Here is a 19,715-nt window from a genome sequence, read left to right on the forward strand (position 1 = left end):
GTAAAAAAAAATGTTGATAATTCACCAATTTAGAAAATATAGAAATAAGTTTATTTATTATTTTGGGATTTTTTCCGTTTCGTGAAAGTAAAAAAAATAAAAAATTAGCTACGTGTTTATTTAATGCTAATATTTTATTTTTTTTTAGCTCCGTGAAAAGAAAACCCGGCAGACCTCGGATCAACGACTCGGAGTCAAATCACCTGGATTTGAAGCTCCGCCTCCTGCACGGCGCGCAGGTCGACCGTCTCTCTAATGCTGGTGAGTTTCATCTGTTTTCTGATGCGTCATCAGATACATTTTTAGCTTCTTTTCTGCACAAAAACAAAGTTTGGAGATCGCAAAATATATTATTTATAAACCTATTTTCAAGGTGCAAATTGAAGCTGAACTAACCGTTACAGGAGAATACATTTTAAATTTTAAATTTTATTTCTTTATTTCTGGATGTGTTCCAGTGTTGAAAAAGTGCCCCCTGCTGGAGTTGCAGTGCCCTCGCGGCCTGCAGGAGGCAGACTTCCTGCAGCTGCTGCACTCCACCTTCCCTCAGCTGCCGCCCCACAAACACGTGGACGTGTTCGTGAGCGACAGGAGCCGCAGACTGTTTCCTCTGAGGACCAGGACCCTGACGCCGGAGGAAATCCTGACCGCCATCAGGTCATCGGGGGCGGGGAAGTCTGCCCTCTACCTGCGACTGAAGGTCATTACACTTCCAGTGTTAAAAAATAAAGCTTAATTTAAAATTTTAAAGCTAAATTTAGAGAAGGAAATAAACAAAAAAACACTTTAAATAAATTTTTTTAAAAACACAATGAATTAAAAAATATTCAGTTTTATGAAAATACATTGTCACATTTAATTAACGGATACAAAATTAAAATATAACAAAGATTGCAAAAGAAAATACAATTTTAAATCTATATAATTTTATAAAACAATTAAAGAAAATAAAAAATCTCTGAGGTCCACCAGAGTGTGAAAGTTCGCCCTCTGCAGACGACTGAAGGTCATTACACTTCCATTGTGATGTAAAGTTAAAAAAAATGAAATGTTTTTTAGAGAATTAAAAATAAATTCCCGCAGAGAGACGAGGCGGAGGGGAAGGAAGAGGCGGAGCTTCACATGCTGCCAGGAAACAAGAAGGAGGACATCACGGCGACAGAACAGGAAGCAGGAAGCAGTTTGAGGTGATTAACTCAGATGTTTACGTTTTTATGAGTAAAAACAAGTTTTTGAACGGCTGTTTTGATCACAGAGCAGACGCTCGCGCCGTCAGCTCGCCATCGCAACAGTCCGACTGGAAACCGCCCAAAAAAACCAGGAGGACGGAAGCACCCGGAGGCCACAGCACGACGCCGAGTAAGCTGCGGTGTCACGTTTGTGGGCGGTCCTACAAATTCCGGGGCGGCTTCTTCAAACACGCCTGGAGCCACGTGGACGAGCTGCTGCGCGAGTGTGGCGTGTGCGGCGCTCGCCTCGACTCCGTGGACGAGCTCAAGGCTCACCTGCGACGCCAGCACGAGATGCACGACTGCGCGCTCTGCGGGAAGTCCTACTCCAGCGCCGGCAAGCTCGCCGCACACGTGGCCACGCACGCCGAGCAGAACCGCTTCAGGTGCGACGCGTGCGGTAAGACCTTCACGCACCGCGCCAGCTTAAAGAATCACCGCTGGGTTCACGTGGCGGAGAAACCGCACAGCTGCGGCGTCTGCGGCAAACGCTTCGGCCTGAAGACGCAGCTGAAATATCACAGCAAGACGCACGGCGCTCCCGACGCGTACCGCTGCGGCGAGTGCGGGAGGACGCTCAGCGGCGTCACGGCGTTCCGGCGCCACAGGGCGACTCACCTGGCGGAGCAGCGCTGCGTCTGCGAGGTGTGCGGGAAGCGCTTCAAACACCCCGACCGGCTGAAGGCGCACCTGAGGGTCCACGCGGCGCGGGAGCGGCGCTACCTCTGCGACGTCTGCTGCAAGACCTTCCTGTCCAACGGCGCGCTCAAAGGTCACCTGCGCACGCACAGCGGCGAGCGGCCGTTCGTCTGCGACGTCTGCGGCAAGCGCTTCGTGGCCAGAAGCTGCCTGATGAGACACACGGCGGTGCACTCGGACGCGGCGCCGCACACCTGCGCCGAGTGCGGCCGCTCCTTCAAGACCACGAGTTCTCTCAAGACGCACGCCGCGAGCCACGCGGGCGTCAAGCGGTTTGTGTGCAAGGTCTGCGGCAAAGGCTGCGCTCGCCAGGATCACTTGACCGTTCACATGAGGACGCACAACGGCGAGCGGCCGTACAAGTGTTCGCTGTGCGACAGAGCGTTCACGCAGAGCCACTGTCTGAAGACGCACATGAGGAGACACGAGACGGACGCACACGCTGGAGACGACGGAGGACACGGGTCCCAGAGACCGGACGCACAGTCCTGATCCTTTGTTTCCTTCACAGGTCCATTGTTGTGTAAGTGGCAAAAGTTTGAAAGAAACATCGACATCGACATGTTTTTTTTTACAAAATACTTTTTAATTTAGACTTTTGAATCACTGAGTGAAAACATGGCTGCCAGTTTATATCCACACATGTTCACGTCTTTATCTCACTGTGAGACTTTTTTAGCGACAAAACACCTGAACTAACTCTTTAGCATTCAAGCAAAACGTCTAACACACAGAAAAGTAACGATAATAAATAAATCTGTCGAAAATACAGTCGGTGTTTTTCTGATCCTGTAAATAAAGCGTAAACCTGACGTCACGGCAGCTCCAGCATGTCGTACTCGCTCAGTATCCGCTGCGTCCGCTGGTGAACCCGCGCCAGCGCGCGAATGATGATGCGCAGAATGGGCGTGGCCTCCTCCTGGCTGTTAACGCACACCAGCTGCAGGAAGTAGCTTCTGTCCGGGAGGGCGAGGAAGACGAACTCGGCCGCCTGACGCAGCACCCAGTGGTGGTGCGGCGCCAGCGCTACCATGTAGGCGTCTCTGCGGGTTCAACGGTTGTTCATTAAAGCGTTTCCGTGGTAACGACGCTGGTCACTTGTTTTGTTTGTTTTACCTGCTCAGCTCTCCGGGGGTTTTGAACCGTCCGTCTGCGTCCGGTCCTTGGGCCAAACCGTCCAACATCAGCTTCAGCCACAGCAGCGAGCGATGGAGCCTCAGCAGCGTCCGACAGCCCGAGTCTGAACGGCGGGTGAAGTCCACCGCGCCCGCCTTTAGCTCCGCCTCCACCATCGACCGCACTGAGCGAAAAGCCTTCGCAGAAATTATTTTTGTTTTTTTTTACAAAATGTACAAAAACATTTTCACAGACGTGTTTTCGCGACACTCACGCTGCGTTTCAGTACAGGCGTTCGGTTGGTGGCGTCACGTTTCCCATGATCCTCTGCGGCGCGTTTTAGTGACAGCTCTCGGATCAGAGAGACTTTGTTGCTGACTTTCTGAGAGAAGAAACCCACCATCGTCCCCAGAGACTCCATGAACCTGACGAAGACGTGAGAACCATTTACTTACGACATTTATCTGTTTGATGTTTTCACTCGTTATGACACGCGAATATTGCGATATTTCGGACGCCTTCATCGATATTTTGCCACATTTCGGACACCACCTTCAAAATTTTGCGATACTTTGGACGCTTTACGTCTACAATATTTTCGGACACCTTACTTCTACAAAGTGTTGCGATATTTCGGACACCTTACTACACCGACCTTTTTGTGATATTTCGGGCACCTTATTTCTACAATATTTTCCAAAACCTACAAAATTTTGCGATATTTCGGACGCCTTACTACACTGACATTTAATAGTTAACGCGACAGAATCTTCTCAGTCTTATATTTTGGTTGATTTCGCTCATCATGAGCTCGTCCTACATCGTTAAATCAATTACAAAGTTAAAGTTAGATTAAGTTAACGTTAACTAACCTGAGCAGTTGATCCCAGCTCTGCAGATACGGCTCCAGCAGGACGTCGTCGTCGTTGTCACTGGACAGACTGGACTTTAAATGCAGCAGAAGATGACGGACCTGAAACGACTGGCCAGGACAATCCTTTATGAGGGGCGGGGCTTCGCCATTCTCCACCCACTCCTGAGGAACCAGTGGAGGTTCAGGCTGAGAGAGAAATAGAGCAAGCTTTTTATCTTTATACTGGACACAGCTTTTACTTAGTATATTAGGATATACACGCGTTTCTTTTTAAAAAGAGGGAGTTAAAGCATTTCTGAAATTGGTATCCTTGTGAGGACCTCGGTGTTTGACCACAGGGATGAGGACCTTTCTTGATAAAAGAAAATTTGCGCTCCCTACTTCTCTAAAAACCTGTTTTCACATGATTAATGTTAATGTAATGACGCCTCACTACACTGATATTTTGGACATCTTACTATGACTTTTTTTCATTGTGTGTGTGTGTGTGCATGAGTCTCTTACTGTTTGGCGGTAAAAATTGAAACATGGTTGCCAGGCGGAGCCGCAGTCTCTGGCTCCGCCCTGAGCTGAAGAAAAAAATAGAAACAAAATGATTCAGCATTTTATATCTTTACAGATATCTTACTTATATATAAACTGCCAGGTCACCTTTGTACAGTAGCTGTTTATTGTTGATCAGCTCTAAGACTATAATACAATATTAATATTATAATCATATATTTTAGGTTCTTAAAAATATATATAATTGCCATCATTTGACTTTTCTAGATTTTTTGTAACTTTTTTACTACACTGTTATGTTATAATAAAACTCCTTACTAATTATATTAAGATATATATTTTTAATCTTATTACAATTATTATTACAATATGACACGTTAGCAACTTTAGATTTTTTGTAAAATCTCTGTTAGTGACAGTTTTTTAAAAAGGTCAAGTTTTAGTACATGGTGTATACATTTCATACGTTTGTTTCAAGCTCAGCAGTGACGTATAAAACTCTGTTTGCCACGTAACCATAATGTGGGAAACTTTCATACAGTAAATCAGTGTTTTACACAAAAGTATCAAATATAAAGTATTATATTATCTACTATATTATCGTATCTTACAATTACAAGTTACAATTGACTCAAGTTAAACACTTGAACTTAGTTAAACTCACGAAGCCACAAAGAGCTGACAAAGAGGAACAGAGCCAACATGGCCGACAACAGCAGGCAGCGAAGCAGCGACGTCCTCCTGAGGAAACCCATGGCGACAACAACAACAACAACAACACAAACAAACAGACAAACGTACACACTTTCCCACTGTTTAAACACTTTCACTGGTTAGCGCAATCTCTCCCTCTGTTACTCTCTCTGCTGGGGTTAAAGGTCATTTGTTTGCCGAACAAACACACACACCAAGCTGACCTTTGCTCTTGACATTTGTCCCAGAGGAAACTGTCATTATTAAATTTTATACACACAAAATAAGATTGTAATAAAATCAAATTTAGCTAGAAGTCGATTCGAAATATGTATATATATATAAATCAATATATATACAATATATATATTTGTTGTGTTTAATTTATTTATTTTTGCTTTTTTAACGTTTTGTTCATTAACGTCACAAAACTCGGGAAACTTATTTAAAATGTTTTATTGGCGGTAAAATGACACGTAGCACCTGAATACCAACAAACACAATGGAAGACATTGTTGATGGACGTTTACATACAATAGACAATGCGTGTTTTAATGAATGAATGAATGATTGTCTTTGGTGTATGAATCAGTGGGGTTTTTTGTGCAAAAATATTTGTGCATACTCGTGTGTGCTTGTGCTTATGTGTAAATGATAACGCTAAAGAAAAACCCAAAGGAAAAGTTCACTTATTACAGTTAATAATTAGTGACATTAAAGGTTTTCTTAGTTTAGTAGAAGAAAGATATGTAGAAAAATGACAATACTGTTAGCTTAAAGGGCCGGTACGTCAAACTAAAGGCTACGAATAAAGGGTTTGTTAATGGTGGATAAGGGTTATTTTTAAAGGGAATTTGATGTTTTGTCTTAAATAAAGAAAGGGATTTTGACAAAATAGAGTAAGAATAAAGGGTGTTTTCTGCTTAAGGTGGAGGAAATATTTAAATTAAATATTTAATTAAAATTTAAAAATATTCTAAGGGACTTTCATGTAAAGGGTTTTGTACAGATCGGGGTTTGTTCGGTCCTGATCTTTTTGTCATTTGTTTTACTGTTTCTGCTAGCTTGGTAAATTCTTAGCATCTGTAGCTTGTAAATGCTAATATTAACTAATGTAAGCATCCGTGTTAGCCAAGCATCTGTTTTTCCTCAAGGCCCCAGCATTGGTAAACGTGCGTCCTCACGGGTGCACAAGTACCGACATGTGAGTGTGTGTATGTCCTACTGCTGCCTTTGTGAGGACCGCGAAGTAACCAACATTGTAGGGACGTTGTGATTTGTGGGGACATTTCAGCCTCACGTGTGTGTGTGTGTGCTGAGGTCAGCAGAATCCTTCAGCTTTAACCTGCAGGACATCACACAGTCCTGGATGCATCTGGAGAACCTGCGGGGGGAGAAACATAAAAATAACAGCGTAAGAATCTGCACCGTTGCTATGGTTACCGGCAGATTAATGTACCACAGTCAAGTGACAGCCTGCATCCGCTGCACTGAGGCTCTGTGAGAGACACGTTTGTGTTGCTAACGTGTTTCTGTTTCTGAGCAGAAAGACCAGGACACCGTTTCCCAGAATCCCACGCTCTCACTCAAACTCACCTTTAACGTACTGAGAATTTCCCCAAACAGTCGTCGAGCTTCGGGAGAATCTGGCTCCTCAAAGTAATCTGACACCGACACCTCGACCCTGATAGACCTGATATTAGCGCACACACCTGCACACACACACACACATTATTAATGATTAGCTCGTGCTGACAGAGATAATAAACACAGGTGTGTTCACAGGTAACGTCTCACTGTGGAAATGCAGGATGGCCTGTCCGCTCACGGGCGTGTGCGTCAGGATCAGCGTCTGCAGACTCTTCAGTCCGGCCTCGCACAGCTCGGTCGCCACCTGCAGGCTGAGGTTGGTAATGCGCTCCAGCTCCAACACCTGCAGGTGAGCACAGGTGCGAACTACACACACACACAAGCAGAAAAATCAGAACGAGCGTACACAAAACTTTTTTGCGAGGAAATGCAAACATCAAAGAGTTTCACTCACTCACCAACGGAAACCAATCCCTGAGTCCCACAGCCGGCCCCACCCACACTGAGTGAGCGGAGGTGTGGCCAGCATCGACCAATCGTCTGCAAGCAGCGGTTTCCAAATCGCGTTGGTTGTTGGCTGAAAGAGAAAATGACAAACGTTATTGTTTTTGCGATGATTCTCATTCACGGCGCTCAGCTGTGGTCAGTTTATTAGGTACAGATGAATGTGGTTCCACTGACCAGGGATGAGCGGGCGCCACCTGCAGGCCGCTGATGCTCCTGCAGCCGGCACCGAGAGCCCAGAGAACCTCCTGACCGAGAGGATGTGAAGAGCTCCTGCACAGACACGTGAAGAGTCAGGGTGCGTTCCAAACGTGACAGAGTGACAGGTGAACACACTCACCTGTACGTCAGCGTCCGCAGGTTCCTGCTGTAGCAGCTCGCTAACCACAGCGTCCTGTCAGTGAGGATGTGAGGACACTGAGAGACGGACAGGTGGAGCAGACTGCCCCCTGCGGACCGCAGCAGCGCCTCCACACCCGGCTCCACGCTGCCTCTGAAACACACGGAAAACACTCGACCGTTACCCACAATGCCCTGCTCCTGCTATCACCACAGTGGCGCTAAAGTGAGGTGTTACCATGGCAAAATTATTTCTTATGAGGACATTTCGGGACATTTGAACGTCCTCACAACACACCGGTCTTTAGGTGTGTGTGTGTGTGTGTGTGTGTGTGTGCGTGCGTCACCTCGTGTTCATGTGATAGTCCTCTCGCGTCTCATCGACTCGTCGACCTCGTGGCTTCAGGTTGTTCAGAATCACAGACTGAGTTTGCGTACACCACTGAGACAGCGTGGTCAGGAACTACACACAAAACACACACAAGACAAAAAATATTATTGTTGTACTGGACAAAACAAACCATTTTATTTTAGTTGCGTTCGCGACACTGCGTCACGATGTCACGCAAACGATGTAAATTCACGGCCCACAAACGTCAACATTGTTGAAACCGCAGCACAGAATCTAGAGTTTGACAAATACAGTTTGAAGTCGTGATTACGAATTTCCTAATAAAGAGTTAAACGCAACCACTATGTTGTCTCGTAAAATACTCGTAAAATGTCTTTTGAAAAAGGTTTGGTGCCCACACTGCCCCCCTGTGGTCTGCTGTCGTACTGCTATGTTTCCGTCTGTGTTAGTGTTTCCGCACCTTACACATACGTAGCATACGTGGCGTTGTGACTAAGCGTGAGTTAGCGAAGGCTCTCGTACCTCGGGCGACACGCGGGCGTTTTCCAGCTGGAGGCGTGTCCAGACCGCCGGGTGCCTGGCAACGAAGCGCCAATCAGAGCACACCTCGGCGGCACGCAGCAGTGAGCGCACGTCCAGATACGGGAGGACGCAGAAAAGCCCTGCCCTCAGCCTCAAGGTATCCGCCCCCAGCCGCCTCTCGCCATGACAACAGGAGGGAGTGGAGCGGAGGGAGGAGAGGATGTCTGAAAGAAGAGCGGAAAAAAAACCCGTAAACGTCTGTAAAGAACTGAACAAAAGACAAACGGAGCAACAGTTACCTGATCCTAGTGTTTGTGTCCTGGTGAAAACGAGCCTCTTCATCTCAGAGCTGCTCCAGGCTTCCTCCTCCTCCTCCTCCTCCTCATCTTCTTCTTCTTCAGTGCTGTAGTGACGGCGATTGTTGCTACTCCACGTTCGACCCCAGCCCTCCTGCCCGACCCTGGACAAGAAGAAGAAAAGCAAAAAAAGCTTCAGCTGTGAGCGCCCCCTGCTGCTGAAAACATGTCTGTGACGTCTTCAGAACACGTTCACGTCTTTGTCTCACTCACTCTCCCACACCAAAGCCCATAGAGAAAATCTGTGATTTTAGCTGCAGGGACACAGGAGCTGCTGGTCTACTGCTGCCTCGTGTGGTCACTTTGTGTCACTGACGTAAATCTGAACGACGGATTTTAAAAGCCGAATTGACAAAATAACACATGTGAACTTAGTGATGGAGGCAGCAGTGGATCAACAACTCCTGTGTGCGTGTGATGTTAAAATCACTGGTTTTCTCTATGGGCTTTGGTATGGGAGAGTGAGCGGTTCAGCGCCTCAATAAACCTCACAACACACGCAGAGTAAACACCACATACGAACTTCAACTTCTAGAGGTCAGCAGATGGTTAACTAACGCTCTCACGTACCATAATCTCTCTCTTCTGTCGTCTCCTCCTCCTCCCCCGTCTCTCTGAGTCCAGGCTGCGGGACAGTGAGGAGGGTGAAGATGGACCAGCGCTCCCTCGCTGCTCCAGCCTCCGGAGCACAGAGACAGAGTCCGCATGTGTCCCGTGAGACCCCTGAAAGAGACAGAGACAGAGGACAGGTGAGCAATTTACTGTAGATAAATAAGATAAATAAAATACAATTTTTTTATTATTGACGTAAACGTGGAACTGTACCCGTAGTGATGATGGTACAGACCATCTCTCTCTCTGAGGGAGCCTGAAAGACTGAAGCTCCTCTGGAAGACGGAGGACAAACATAGAGACAGAGGACGGATGAAATGGACAACGATGATGACATACGAGGTAAAAGCAAATGTGAATTATAAAGACAAACAAAATGACAGATTCAAGTCGGACATTAACGGCCAAAAAGGTAAAAATCTGAAACTTGCCAATGATTCTTTCTCAATCTTTAAAACCAAAAAATGACATTTATGCAGATTATTAAAAAAAGTAAAAAATATATAAATGACAAATTTACTTATATAAGATTAAAACTGCTTAATTAAAGGTAAATAAACTACTAATATATACATATATATATTAATTTGTTTGAATATATACTGTACATCATGAATACATTTGTTTTCGCAGATTTTTAAAATTATACGACTGAGAAAAGTCACTGGTTTTTGCTGTAGGTGATAAGTATAATTTTGCGTAAATGTCGTTGTTTTCCTCACCCGGTTGCTGCTCGTTCCCTGCGTTCTGTCTGTACCGACGTCGCTCGCGCTGCCGTCCAGACTGCGTCCTCCTCCTCCACCGCGTACAGGTAAATATTCCTCCCTCGCCGCGTACGCGTCAGTATACGCATACGTTTTGTCGTAGGGGTTCCGATGCGTGAGCTGCAGTAACTGTCGCTCCGCTCGATCGGCTCGTTCCAGCAACGACTCAATAAACACCTGAAAACAACAACAATAAGTAATAAGTAAATGAATTATTAAGAATTAAGAGCTAAAGATCAAATTAACTTCAAATGTCGGGCTAACATGACCTGCTAACTGTCGCTGTTCAAATTTAACAAGTTTAACAAATTGTTGTAGCTAATAAACGTTTAGCTAACTTCAACTAACTTTTTTTTTTTATATCTCTAAATCAAACTGGAAGTTAGCAATGTTTAATTATTAGCTAGCAGGATCGACCATGACTAAGTTTTCCTGATAAAAGCTAATGCTAAGGTAAACTGGGTGACAGACAGCAGTTAGCTTAACTTTATTAAAAATCAGGAACGCTGATCAATAAACAACTTTAATGATGTTGGTTAACCTGAAACACTTAGCTGCTAAGCTAATCGTTATGTTTATAGTGCTAATGAACTTAATTGCTTCAGCCACCAAAACAAAGTCTTTGTTAGCGGCTAAACTAGCTTGTTTAGCCAATAGTAAGCTAACGAAGAACAAACGTAACGCACTAAACGGCACCGTTAAGATGCCGCGAGTGTTTTAGATCCGAACAATTAGTCAAACTGAACCCACGTTATCTTATTTTTATGAAAATGAAACCTGCAGTCTGCTCTTAGCCTCCGCTTCTTTCTTCGCCATCGCTCTCAGAAAACTCTCCACGTCCTCCATTTCCCTGCAAAACACACGTTTGAAATATATAACGGAAGACATTTTAACAGAAGTTACTGATTTTATCGGCAGATTAGCTAAAGCTGTCATTTATAATGCGGCTGTTTTATTTTGCCGATTTAACGTCGCAGCTTTTGTTTTGAAGGTTTCACTGACTGTTGTCGTTCGTTCAGCTCCTTCTCTTTTTCCTGCAGCTCGTTCTTCAAGCGCTCCGTCAGCTCCACGGCAGCAGAGACCTGAGGAAAGGAAATGAAAGACTTTATTTTCAGGTATGGTGAAGCAGACTGTGAAATCTGTGAAGAAAAAAATGTTTTTGGCCACTTCATAACATACATACTTAATAAAATCGACATAATCTTTAGTCTATGACAGTTTAAGATTAAATTTACTGCTTCATTTAAGTGTTCGACTGTGTTTTTCAACAGAAAAGTGACTTTCTAAACCGCTCACTCATGTTAGCATCACAGCACACAGGAGTCGTTGATCCACTGCTGCCTCCATCACTAAATTCAAATATCTTATTTTGTGACTTTGACATTCAAAAACCTTCTGGCGGATTCAAATCAATGACACAAAGTGACCACAAGAGGCAGCAGCTCCTGTTTCCCCATGAACTAAAAATGCTGATTTTCTCTATGGAGTTTGGTGTGGGAGAGTGAGTGTTTTAACAGATTCTAAATTTATCGTAGACTTTATTGAACATAGATTTTAGTCGGGGAGTCTTTAGTTAAGTGGCGAGAATCAGTTTTTCCTTGTCAGTGCTGACTCATCGAGCAACTCTTAAAAAAAACCTGAACTACCTTTAAAATGGTCGCCACATCACAGCATCACAGCTCCACCCACCTGTCTGGACAGGTACTTTGCCCTCTTCTCCACTTCCTGTTTCTCACTCCTCAGCCGCTCCCCTTCCGAGCGCTGCCGCCCCAGCTCCGCCTCCCTCCTCTGCAGCTCCACCCTCAGTCGGCCCATGCGCAGATGCACCCTCTCCTCCACCTCGGCAAACGTGCGGGCGATCATCCTGTCCAGGCCCAGTCCGAGTCGCTCCTCCAGCCCGATCCCCACTGACAGACCGAAGTCCAGGACGCCGACGTCTCTGCGACGGAAAGACTCCAGAGCGCCGGGCAGAGCCAGAGCACCGGATGGTTCCTCTGGACCTGCTGAGGAGGAGGGAACGTGATCTGAGGAGCTAAACATTTCCCTGAGCAGCCGGACGGAGGCGGATGACGAGGTGAGATCCAGGCAGGTCAGCAGCAGGGGGGTGCCGTGAGCGTCCGTGCCCAGAGAGGAGCTCTGTGTGTGGGACGCAGCGGAGCCGAGGAGTGGGAGGAGAACATCTGGTCCGGAGCTTCTGACCCGCGCCTGAAATAACACAGAGCATCAAACAGAGGATGGGTCAAGTTTTCAGTTAGACTCCGCCTCTGCTCTTCTAAATAAGATTTTTACTTATTTACAAAAACTAAATTTAGGTCACGATATTTAAGTCACGATAAGATATTATCACGATATTTAAGTCACGATAAGATATTATCATAATATTCAAGTCACGTTACGATATTATCACGATATTTAAGTCACGATTTGTGTCTCTGTAACGTGGCTTCAAACATTAGTGCGTAACGACGGCCTCGGAAGTCGTGACTGGAAATGTGCAGTCTAGTTCCTGCACAACCTCACGAGGGATCTAACGTTTGCCTAAGAGCTAGGGTCGCTAACCAGCAAGCTAATGTGGTCCATGTGAACGCATTATGCAATATTTCATACGTACAAACAGTGTAGGAAATATGTCCACCGAATTGCGATATCAGTGCGGGAGGAGTTCCGACGAGCCGACGACTTTGGTGCTGACTTACGACCTCCAATTTCAACTGGAAGGTTGTGTGTTTGATTCCTGACTCCGCTGGTTTACACGCGTGTGAATCTGTAGAAACTGTAGTTGAGCGGTCGTCAAGCACTAAATATAAATAAAGACCACCATGCAGGGCACTGGGTCCTCAGGACCAGGACCAGGACTGAGAAACCCTGATGTAGAGAACAGTGAACACATTTAAAAAATACCTGCGACAGCAACAGCAGGGTCTCGTAAGTGTGTCGGCTGACCAGGTGAGCCCGGAGGTCGGGCACAGACGGGAAGCGGAGCTTGTCGCCGCAGCGGGGACAAAAGTAGGGCAGCTCCGAGGAGGACGGGGAGGAGGACAAGGAGGAGGACATGATTCACAGAGGAGACGAAGACGACCTGGAAGACAGAAGAGGGAAAGAATAGGTGAGAAAATGATGAGAGACGCTGTGAGAAAGTAAGAGAGAGGAGAGAAAGAGCCGAGCCGTAAAGAAAGTGGGTCAGTGCGAGAGAATGTGCTTCATAAATGATTTTGTCATGAAATGTTAATGAGACAGAAAATGTGTGGATTAAACACATGAAGAAGAAACACCAGCGTGTGACAGATTAAAAACAACAAACAAACATGGAAACATCAAGTAAGTATCGTGTCCTACTCACGTCCAAAACCTCCACAGACCAGGTTTGACCAGAGTAGGACAATGTGTGTGTGTGTGTGTGTGTCTTCCATGTGATGCTAATGCTAAGTGAAGCATGGAGCTAGCTCCCCCCCCACCGGCGGCGGCGTTGTCTCCTCGGGTCAAATCCACATGTAGAGGAATTGAAAATCCGCTTGAATGAGCAGGAAGAAAGAAACGTCCGAGCCTGGTTTTATGCTAATAATTCTGATATTTAATGTGTGAAAACAAAAAATCTAATTTGTTTTAATCGGATTAATCTCAGTCACGACAAAAAAAGGTCTTCATTTTAAGTGAACATTTCTTACATGGCAGCGTTTTCTTTGCTTGTTTTATGGACATCAATTTTGTCCCGTTTTAACCTCGTTTCAAGACACATTACAGTCTGAAAGTGTCAAATCCACATGAAGAGGAGTTCTAGTAAATATACACAAATGAGCGGGAAGAAAGAAACGTCCAAAACTGCAAAAATTGATTTTAAAGAAAGTAAAAATAAGCCTGGTTTTTGTTACTTTAAACAACAGTTAGCGTAAAGTCCCGACTGCAGCTAAGGTGTACGTTCTTAAAGTTAGCTTAATCAAGACAAGAAAGTCTTAATTTTAAGTGAACATTTCTTACATTTTGGGCAGTTTTTCCATCGTTTTAAGGTCCTTTACATGGCTAAATGTACAAGCTAGTTTTAACTCTATTACCTGTGTGCTAGCTTGCGGTCCCGCCAGTGAGCGAAACTTGTAGCGTTCCAAACCTATGTCAGCTAGCTAGTTTGGTAGTAGCTAGTTAGCTAACACAAAGTAAACACGTTTCTATTGGAGAGTTACGATTATAACAGTCATAATTTTATAAATAATCCTTTCATCATTTAATGAATTAAAAACATTTTATATTCAAACATTTTACACACAAAAATGTTTTATTAAGTCAAATAAATATTTACTTACCAGTGCGTCACTGGGCCTCGTGCTAAAAAGACGTTGCCATGGTTTCCATCAGGACTTCACTCTGGGGCGCACGCGGTGTGTGTGCGGACTGATCGATGCTCTGTGCCGTCTGTGATGATCTTGTGCAGGAGTAGCAGCCCACTGTCAACGTGTGTGTGTGTGTGTGTGTGTGTGAGAGAGAGAGAGAACCGCCGCCCCGCACTCCCTCCTCCTCCTCCTCATATCAGTGTGCAGCCGCTTGCTGCTGTGACGTAGGAACTGTGTGACCTGTCACAGCTGATCAGTGAAAACATGGAAGATTATTAATTAAATATTAATGACAACAGACAGGAAGGTAGGAAGATGGGTAGGTAGGTAGGAAGAGGTAGGTAAGGTAGGTAGGAAGAGGTAGGCAGGAAGATGGGTAGGTTGGTAGGTAGGTAGGAAGAGTAGGTTGGTAGGTAGGTAGGAAGATGGGTAGGTAGGTAGGAAGATGGGTAGGTAGGTAGGAAGATGGGTAGGTTGGTAGGTAGGTAGGAAGATGGGTAGGTAGGTAGGGATGGGTAGGTAGGTAGGTAGGAAGATGGGTAGGTGGGTGAGTAGGAAGATTGGTTGGTAGGTAGGTAGGAAGATTGGTTGGTAGGTAGGTAGGAAGATGGGTAGGTAGGTAGGTAGATATTAGATTCATAAAATAAAATCATTACAAAAATGATTTTGTGTAGAAGAATATGAAATGATTGGCAGATAATAAGAGTGAATGTATTAATAAATAGCAGACATGGTGTCATGAAGAGCAAAGAGCTGCAGTGTGAAGAAGTGACCACTGGAGGGCGACAGCAACCTGCAGACAGTAGGACAGAGCGGTTTGTGCACCTGTTCTTCTGAGGACGTTGACAAACCAGAACCACAGTTCAAATCTTAGTCCTAAACTTAACTAGTTCTTTAGATTCTGCTTCATTAGGACCAGGTTTTGGTCTCCATGAGGACTAGTGGTCCTGACAAGGTCAGTATGACAGAGAACGTCCTAAAGAGGTAACAAATACAAAACATACTCACAAAGTACTCACTCTCCCACACCAAACATCACACAGGAGTTGTTGATCCACTGCTGCCTCCATCACTAAGTTCACATGTATTATTTTAGTGACTTTGGCATTTAAAATTCTGCATTGGGATTGACCTCAGTGACACAAAGTGACCACACGAGGCAGCAGTAGACCAGCAGCTCCTGTGTCACTCTGAGCTTAAATCACTGATTTTCTCTATAAGGTTTGGTGTGGGAGAGTGAGTGGTAAAGGACAGACAGACGGACACTGGTCTAAACATGGAGCTGAATAAAGGTGTGAAGTGACCGCAGCGAGAACGAGTGATGATGATGATGATGACGATGAAGATTATCTGCATCAAGCCCTCGCTGCTGTTTTTCCTGGAGGAGGAAAAAAATGACTCAGTCCAGTTTGTTTGAAACTTAAAGAGTCTTTGGTGGCTGCCGCCGCTGCGACTGCTGCTGTTGCCATGGCAACACAGCCTTCACAGCTCATAAAGGCTGGAGGAACTCTTCAACCGACACAACTAATAAGAACCAGAGTCGTTGCCTGGCAACAGCGACCTGTTGATGAACGACGGGAGGACCATCGGTCGCCATCACAGTGACGATGATGATGATGACGATGATGATGATGAAGAAGACAACAACCCTGTTGTTTATTTACTGTGATAACGATGAAGATGAACTTCCTGCGTACGATGATGTGAAGACACAGTTTTGTTTGTTGTTTACAAAGATGAGAATGGTGAAGAAAACTTTTACAGTGATGATGACGATGGTGATGATGAAGAAGAAGGCAGTCAGAACTCTCAGGTGCTTTGTTTTCTTCTCTTTTGTTTGTTTATTGACAGCAGCAGCCTCCATGCAGAACAGGGAGCGGTAAACAACGTTGTCGTCGTCTTCAGTTGCCGTGACGACGACGACCAGGAGATAAAACATGGTTCACATTCATAGAAAAGTCTCTGGTACAAATATACACACTCTGATACACGAAGGAGAGGAAGATAAACAATCGCAGGTAAACAACCATCTATAAAAATAGAATATATTTTGATATTTATGTGTAATAACAAACATATAGATCTTTTTTTTTTCAAATATAAACGTACAAACATCTGCGTCACGACATTCACTGTTTCACATCCTCATGCAGCGAAGTATGTTACAGTCTATGACACGGACTGCTCCTTTAACGTCCGCCTCTGACACCTCAGAGAGCACTGTGGTGACGTGGAGGCACGGGGCGTGGCCTGGGCTACACCTGAGCACCACCAGGAAGTGTGTGACTCCTCCCCCTCCTGCAAAGACCCGCCAGGGGGTGGTCACGTGCTCCTGTAAACACCTGTAAACTCCCACTTTTTCTTCTCATGAGGGCGTCAGCCTACAAACGCACTGTGACGTCACAGTGACGTCACTGACGCTTTCATCGGTTCAAACACCTGAAGCTTCAAAGACAAACTCTCTGTTGTTGTTTTTTAAACTCCAGGCGCGTTCAGGGCCAGGGAGTAGGCGGCCATCATCTGTGCGCGCAGCTGTTGCTTGACGTGCACGCGCCCGTGCCTCTTCCTCTCGTCACTGCGTGCGAACCTCTTCCCGCACACATCGCAGGAGAAGGGCTTCTCCCCGGTGTGCGTGCGCGTGTGCGTGGTCAGGTGGTCGCTGCGGCTGAAGCTGCGCGCGCAGATCGTGCACTGGAACGGCTTCTGTCCCGTGTGGATGCGCACGTGGCGGTTGAGCTCATCCGAGCGCGAGAAGCGGCGCTCGCACCCCTGCACGGAGCACGGGAACGGCTTTACTTTGAGCGCGCTCTTGGCGGGAGTTCTCCTGCCGCCGCCGCGTGACAGCTTGGGGGTTCCCGCCGCGTGCACGTTGCCGATGTTGATGATCGGGAACGCGCCCTGCAGGAGGGAGGACAGGAGGTGAGCGTCCAGAGTGGAGGTGGGGAGGAGGAGGTCGCCCCCGCTCTGCACGAGCTCCGTCTTCACTACCGGTCTGCTGATGACGTAACTGCCAGAATCTCCCCCGGTCAGCACCGGAGCCGCCGCCACGCCCCTCAGCCACTCCTCCAGCCCCAGCGGCTCCTGCTTCACCTCGCAGGCGGCCTTCAGCTCGCTCTGAGCGGCGTCGGAGCTCAGCAGCGAGTCGATGAAATCTCCCACATCCACCTGTTGCTCCAGCGGGAGCAGAGAGTCCGCGGTGGCCGACAGCAGAGCGTCGCCCCCGGGCACGGAGCAGTGTCCAGAGCCGCTGCTGCAGCTGGAGCTCACGAACTCACTCTTCACCACAACAGGAGGCTGCGAGGAGGAGGAGGATGGCGGGGACTCGCCCTGCTGCTCCATCTCGGTGCAGATGCCCACGATCTCGGTGATCATGTTGAGGATCGCGTCCGCGGTGCTGCTCAGTCCCGCTGCCGCTGCAGGAGCCTCCGCCTCCGGGAAGAAGCTGCCGGTGTAGCCGAGGGATGGAGAGAGAGTGTCCGAGGAGCAGTCACTGAAGTCGGAGAAGAAATCTGAGTCAGAGGCGTCAGTGCCCGGAGACACGACTGAGAGAGAGAGAGAGAGAGAGAGTTAGTGTCATTGCGTAACATCAGTCTGAAAATCAATGTGATGCAAGCACGCGCACGTACACACACGCACGGTCACACACACACACACACACCTTGGCAGAACGGTGAGCCCACAGAGTCACAGTCAGTCCCGTCACTGGAACATGGACCCACGCTGTCCACCCATGCGCTGCACGCGTCCTCAAACTCTGACATGAAGCTGTCCTCGCGCTCCAGAACCATCCTCAAAAAGTGCGTGTGCTAATCTGATTAAAGATGTTTGTTTTGGGGGGGTTGTGGGGGGAATTCCCTCGCGCTCTTCGTTTTTTAAAAGTATTAAATCCAGTTGCTGTTTGTTGTTGTTGTTGTTGTTTGTTGTTGTCGGTAAAGCTCCGGTACCGCGGCCGGTGGTTGTGCTCGTGCAGAGGTGAAGATGAAGATGCTGAGCTGCCTCGCGCCTGCTCTGCTTTTATACGCTCCGTCTCCTAGGTAACTCCCGAGCCGCGCTGATTGGCTGCGGCCTGGGTGAGGGATTCCCGCCGCCGCGCGCTGCGCAGATGACCATGTATGGACAACATCCGGTGGTGACGGCGGGTAACCCCGTACCATATAAGGACAGGCGGGAAAGCGACGTAGACACGAGAGAGAGAGGGAGAGGGGGATTCCTTCACTGCGGCAGAGAGAGAGAGAGAGAAGATGATGGAGGAGAAACAGGGATGATGGAGGAGTAACAGAGGGATGGATGATGGATGATGGAGGAGAAACATGATGGGATGGATGATGTAACAGAGGGATGATGGAGAAACAGGGATGATGGAGGAGTAACAGGGATGATGGAGGAGAGGGATGATGGAGGAGTAACAGAGGGATGATGGAGAAACAGGGATGATGGAGGAGTAACAGAGGGATTATGGAAACAGAGGGATGATGGAGGAGAAACAGAGGATGATGGAGGAGTAACAGGGATGATGGAGGAGAAACAGAGGATGATGGAGGAGTAACAGGGATGATGGAGGGTAACAGAGGGATGATAGAGGAGAAACAGGGATGATGGAGGGGATGATGGAGGGTAACAGAGGGATGATGGAGGAGTAACAGAGGGATGATGGAGGAGTAACAGGGATGATGGAGGAGTAACAGAGGGATGATGGAGGAGAAACAGGGATGATGGAGTAACAGGGATGATGGAGGGTAATAGAGGATGATAACAGAGGGATGATGGAGGAGTAATAGAGGGATGATGGAGGAGAAACAGGGATGATGGAGGAGTAACAGAGGATGAGGAGAAACAGGGATGATGGAGGGTAACAGAGGGATGATGGAGGAAAACAGGGATGATGGAGTAACAGAGGGATGATGGAGGGTAGAGGATGATGGAGAGAAACAGAGGGATGATGGAGGAGTAACAGGGATGATGGAGGAGTAATAGAGGGATGATGGAGGAGTAACAGGCATGATGGAGGAGTAATAGAGGGATTATGGAGGAGAAACAGAGGGATGATGGAGGAGTAACAGAGGGATGACGGAGGAGTAACAGGGGATGATGGAGGAGTAACAGAGGGATGATGGAGGAGTAATAAAGTTGTTGTTTACATGTTTTATAAATTATGACTTTTTCTGATGCAGAAAAATCAGAGGTGTCTTATTGATCATTGATCTGATCAGATTATTGCAGATTATTGATCAAATTACTT

At 46.7% G+C, this 19,715-nt stretch overlaps 4 protein-coding genes across 7 annotated transcripts in view; 1 reads left to right on the top strand and 3 right to left on the bottom strand.

The window, feature by feature from the left end:
• Positions 1–3,998, top strand: part of LOC122766282 (oocyte zinc finger protein XlCOF6-like) — a 5,595-nt gene extending 1,597 nt beyond the window's left edge. For 2 of the 3 annotated variants that reach the window (XM_044021013.1, XM_044021016.1), the window contains exons 4-7: positions 149–261; positions 459–700; positions 1,084–1,187; positions 1,256–2,697. In XM_044021013.1, the coding sequence (XP_043876948.1) occupies positions 149–261; positions 459–700; positions 1,084–1,187; positions 1,256–2,420 (1,624 nt within the window). In that variant the 3' untranslated portion in view covers positions 2,421–2,697. Of the gene's footprint in view, positions 1–148; positions 262–458; positions 701–1,083; positions 1,188–1,255; positions 2,698–3,934 lie in introns of those variants that run through there. The other variant, XM_044021014.1, reaches the window with a different exon arrangement.
• Positions 2,731–5,423, bottom strand: LOC122766285 (ceramide-1-phosphate transfer protein-like). Its single transcript, XM_044021019.1, has 6 exons — positions 5,087–5,423; positions 4,423–4,487; positions 3,917–4,104; positions 3,319–3,469; positions 3,045–3,241; positions 2,731–2,971 (listed from the first exon to the last, which is right to left on the bottom strand). Exons 1-6 carry the CDS (start codon positions 5,175–5,177, stop codon positions 2,743–2,745), a joined length of 921 nt encoding a protein of 306 aa, XP_043876954.1. The 5' UTR covers positions 5,178–5,423; the 3' UTR covers positions 2,731–2,742.
• A 132-nt stretch (positions 5,424–5,555) lies between these two features.
• LOC122766281 (F-box only protein 41-like) lies at positions 5,556–14,624 on the bottom strand. 2 transcript variants are annotated; one of them, XR_006360052.1, is made up of 17 exons: positions 14,450–14,624; positions 13,056–13,233; positions 11,844–12,359; positions 11,157–11,236; positions 10,932–11,004; positions 10,113–10,331; positions 9,604–9,665; positions 9,349–9,501; positions 8,722–8,882; positions 8,423–8,646; positions 7,896–8,011; positions 7,550–7,702; positions 7,387–7,482; positions 7,160–7,282; positions 6,913–7,071; positions 6,712–6,827; positions 5,556–6,499 (listed from the first exon to the last, which is right to left on the bottom strand). XR_006360052.1 is itself a non-coding variant. In XM_044021012.1 (17 exons), the coding sequence occupies exons 2-17, from the start codon at positions 13,206–13,208 to the stop codon at positions 6,437–6,439; spliced, it is 2,463 nt and encodes an 820-aa protein (XP_043876947.1). In that variant the 5' UTR covers positions 13,209–13,233; positions 14,450–14,624; the 3' UTR covers positions 5,556–6,436. The 2 variants fall into 2 exon arrangements, 1 of the variants encoding a protein (XP_043876947.1); XM_044021012.1 differs by having other exon boundaries at positions 7,164–7,282.
• Positions 14,625–16,297: 1,673 nt separating this feature from the next.
• LOC122766284 (early growth response protein 1-like) lies at positions 16,298–18,473 on the bottom strand. The gene is made up of 2 exons (XM_044021018.1): positions 18,135–18,473; positions 16,298–18,018 (listed from the first exon to the last, which is right to left on the bottom strand). The coding sequence occupies exons 1-2, from the start codon at positions 18,262–18,264 to the stop codon at positions 16,952–16,954; spliced, it is 1,197 nt and encodes a 398-aa protein (XP_043876953.1). The 5' UTR covers positions 18,265–18,473; the 3' UTR covers positions 16,298–16,951.
• Between the last annotated feature and the right edge of the window lie 1,242 nt (positions 18,474–19,715).

This window comes from Solea senegalensis, linkage group LG3 (genome assembly GCF_019176455.1).
Source record: "Solea senegalensis isolate Sse05_10M linkage group LG3, IFAPA_SoseM_1, whole genome shotgun sequence".
Lineage (NCBI taxonomy): Eukaryota > Metazoa > Chordata > Actinopteri > Pleuronectiformes > Soleidae > Solea > Solea senegalensis.

What these genes read in the sequence shown, in the direction of transcription:
- LOC122766285 (XM_044021019.1), bottom strand. Translation starts at nt 5,177, where the DNA reads ATGGGTTTCCTCAGGAGGACGTCGCTGCTTCGCTGCCTGCTGTTGTCG. An exon ending in TCAATTTTTACCGCCAAACA is followed by an intron (nt 4,105 to 4,422) that starts GTAAGAGACTCA and finishes TTTCTCTCTCAG; the next exon opens with CCTGAACCTCCACTGGTTCC. An exon ending in ACCCCCGGAGAGCTGAGCAG is followed by an intron (nt 2,972 to 3,044) that starts GTAAAACAAACA and finishes TTGAACCCGCAG; the next exon opens with AGACGCCTACATGGTAGCGC.
- LOC122766284 (XM_044021018.1), bottom strand. Translation starts at nt 18,264, where the DNA reads ATGGTTCTGGAGCGCGAGGACAGCTTCATGTCAGAGTTTGAGGACGCG. An exon ending in GGGCTCACCGTTCTGCCAAG is followed by an intron (nt 18,019 to 18,134) that starts GTGTGTGTGTGT and finishes TCTCTCTCTCAG; the next exon opens with TCGTGTCTCCGGGCACTGAC.
- LOC122766281 (XM_044021012.1), bottom strand. Translation starts at nt 13,208, where the DNA reads ATGTCCTCCTCCTTGTCCTCCTCCCCGTCCTCCTCGGAGCTGCCCTAC. An exon ending in CAAAGTACCTGTCCAGACAG is followed by an intron (nt 11,237 to 11,843) that starts GTGGGTGGAGCT and finishes TCCTTTCCTCAG; the next exon opens with GTCTCTGCTGCCGTGGAGCT. An exon ending in AGGCTAAGAGCAGACTGCAG is followed by an intron (nt 10,332 to 10,931) that starts GTTTCATTTTCA and finishes TGTTGTTTTCAG; the next exon opens with GTGTTTATTGAGTCGTTGCT.